At 35.4% G+C, this 3,299-nt stretch overlaps 1 protein-coding gene across 1 annotated transcript; it reads right to left on the bottom strand.

The window, feature by feature from the left end:
- Positions 1–487: 487 nt before the first annotated feature.
- Positions 488–1,208, bottom strand: LOC120212306 (stress-response A/B barrel domain-containing protein HS1-like). The gene is made up of 2 exons (XM_039210664.1): positions 1,032–1,208; positions 488–869 (listed from the first exon to the last, which is right to left on the bottom strand). The coding sequence occupies exons 1-2, from the start codon at positions 1,169–1,171 to the stop codon at positions 680–682; spliced, it is 330 nt and encodes a 109-aa protein (XP_039066595.1). The 5' UTR covers positions 1,172–1,208; the 3' UTR covers positions 488–679.
- Positions 1,209–3,299: the final 2,091 nt, after the last annotated feature.

Here is a 3,299-nt window from a genome sequence, read left to right as displayed (position 1 = left end):
GTATATAATTATCATTAATATTCAAACTTAAAAAGGTAACAAATACAATTTTAAGTTGACATATTCAAAGAGTAATTTTCCTACTAATATTTAAATTAAATAATATATTTAATTTGCAAGGGTCAAAAGGTAAACTCATTTTACTAATTAAACTTAAACATATATTATTCTAATTTGAAATATATAAAAGTATATAATTATCTTTTAATATTCAAAATTAAAAGAATAACAAATACCTTTTTTAACTTAATAATTATCCTACTAATATTCAAATTAAAAATTATATTTTAATTTACAATATTCAAAATGATTATAAATTTAATATAAATATTAAATCTATCAAAAAGTTAAAGGAAGACATTGCCCAAGTGGAAACTTCGGGGAGAGGGCGAGCTGCGAAGCTCGAGTTCGAGCTTGAGCTTGCTATTGCTTCGGTCACGGTGAATCGAGTGTAAGCATCGAAAGAAAAATACAGCAAGGAATCAAATGTTTTAAGAACATAAAACAAACCTACTTCGCCTTGACCACTAGGATATGCATTTCATACAAAGAGTCCATTTGTCTCTTTTATTCGACAGAACCAAACATGACCCAGAAAAACATAGAAAAGAACCAGATTCAGAAACAACACTGCAGGACAAATACCACATTCAGACCATAATCTTTTTGTTCTTAGGCCTCACCAACGGAAAACAGTGGGCTTGTAGTCAAATATAATGACCTTGTCCGAATGGGAGAGAAACAAGTTTGCAAACTCGTCATGCGCAGGATGAGCGTTGTATTCTGCAATCCCCTCGGCACTCTCAAATGTGGATTCAAACACGTGTGTAAAACCTTGATTCAAGCTCTCGACACTAACGTCTTTGCCCCTGCCATGGAAATGACCTTAACTTTAGACCAACCAAGAGTTTCAAAGTAAAACCACAGATCCATCATCAATATGGACCACAGCTATGGCTGCACTGGATCTGAAACTTAAATGATGAAAAAGGAAAAAGAAAAACAGTGAGCGACAAGGGATAGTATGATACCAGTGGAAAGTTTTCATGGGTGGAATGAGGTTGACGAGATTGGCATATGCTTTGATGAGTTCTTCAATCTTCTCTGGTGTGGTTTCATCTTTGAACTTCGCCAGAACAATGTGCTTCACAACTCCTTTCGCTTCCTCCATCCTTCCTTTTCTGGTGTTGATTGATTGTCTTATCTTTTTCTTTCTCTGTAATCGGTTTAGGGCCAAGTATTTGAAGTGGGGTTCGAAATCAAGAGGTAAACGACAAATATTCACGGAAATATGAGTAAGTTTATTTTAACCATTGAAGTTGAAAAAGTAAAGAAACAATCATTAATTTTATTATTTTATAATAAAACCACCAGTCGACTGTGAATAACTATTATCCTGGTAATAGAAGACTGATGTGACACGGTAGACTGATTTTCTGAGTATCATTTAATCACACGAAACGAGAGTTAACGACCTTCGACACAATCTTCTTTCGAATCTCAGATATGGGGACATGGTGCCATCACCCCCATCAACCATTGCTTTGTTGACTCATTAACCCCCCATATCACATCACAAACTGAGAGTTTTGATGATTGTGAATAGTGATGACCGGGTGTTGGTGCATATGGTGGAAGGGATGAATATTGGCTTGGCGGGGACAGTGGCTGCAGAAAACACCAGAAGTCAGCCAATCCCCATGCATGTGTTTGTTCACTTTATTTGTGAGAGAAGCTTCCGCGATTGCCGACAAGTTTAGGGTGTTACCTCCGTACTTTAATGTGACAAGAATAATTTACAGAATAATAAAGCAGTGGTGAGCGATCCAAATCATCTGGTATTTTGTTTTATTACACAATTTTAATTATATTTATAAAAAATCTTTTACTAAAGAGTGTTTTTGATTATTACATGACAACTGATAAATCAGTAAGAAAATAAATATCGTGATGATTTTTATGTGATCACTAAAAGGATTGCAAAGGTATGCGAAAATGTACCAAAAGCCATAATAATTGTGTCACAAGAACAGAGAAAACATGTGTCATAAGAGCAGAGAAAAGCATGTCACGAAAGCAAAATTTATTATTCAAAATTTATGAGGATAATTATAAATTTAATTAATGAACTTTAATATCTCATATTTTACTTTTACTTTTATTTTTTTTAATTTAACCACTAAACTTTATATATTGAATTTTTTTATCATTATATCGTTTTTCACTAACTCGGTACTAACATGTCATTTTTTATTTGTTTTTAAATCAGTTATTATTTTATTAACATTATTTTTTTTTTCATTGTCCACCACCATTTCCCTCTCATCTTCCCCACCTAGTGATCTTTTAGCTTTTATTCAGTGGAGCTGTAGAAACTGTTAACTAATTTTGTTTTAGTTGCATAGTTTGTTAAGTTTGTTAAGTTTTTTAATTTTCAGTTATTAAGTCGTTATAGTAGTCATTTGTATATAAATAGAACTTGTTTTATGTAATTGACATATACAGAGAATAAAGCATTATTCTGCCCAAATATTCTTTACATGGTATCAGTTTAGCCCAGGTCATTCTTGGGTCGTTTTCATTCTCACCAACCATTCCTTCAGCCCGTATTCCCTCCTCCTGTTTTGATCATTGTTTTGGAAATTTCCTTGCGCCGAAATGAATACTGCTGAAACCACCCCTATCTCCACCATGCTCGATTTCAACCATACCCTATTTTTGCATCCATCTGATACGCCGGGCGGCGTTCTTGTCTCTCATCAGCTGGTTGGTATCGACAATTACAACATATGGAGTTGTTCTATGAGAATCGCATTGCTGGCAAAGAACAAATTAGGTTTTGTGGATGTCACCTGCTGCAAAGAGGATTATGACGAGCTCTTGCATTCTCAATGGGAACGCTGTAACGCGTTCGTTCTTTCCTGTATTCTCAACACGGTGAGCAGTGATCTCTCGGCTGGAATCGTCTTTGCTTCAAGCGCTGCTCACGTCTAGACCGATTTGAAGGAGCGGTTCGACAAGGTAGATGGATCTAGGATTTTCTTCTTGCATCGTGAAATTGCCACTTTAAGTCAAGGTGATTCAACTGTATCGTCCTATTTTACGCGATTAAAATTGTTGTGGGATGAATATCAAGCCCTAGTTCCTCTTTCGGCTTGTAATTGCGAAGCGTCTCAACAAAATTCCAAGCATCTTACACAGCAGAGGTTGTTGCAATTCCTAATGGGTCTTAATGATACATATTCAGCTATTCGCAGTCAAGTCCTCCTTATGCAGCCTCTGCCGAACGTGAATCAAGC

This window comes from Hibiscus syriacus, unplaced genomic scaffold (genome assembly GCF_006381635.1).
Source record: "Hibiscus syriacus cultivar Baekdansim isolate YM2019G1 unplaced genomic scaffold, ASM638163v2 tig00110013_pilon, whole genome shotgun sequence".
In the NCBI taxonomy this organism is placed as follows: Eukaryota; Viridiplantae; Streptophyta; class Magnoliopsida; order Malvales; family Malvaceae; genus Hibiscus; species Hibiscus syriacus.
Note: the sequence above shows the minus strand (reverse complement) of the source record. Positions and strands in the feature narration are given on the sequence as shown.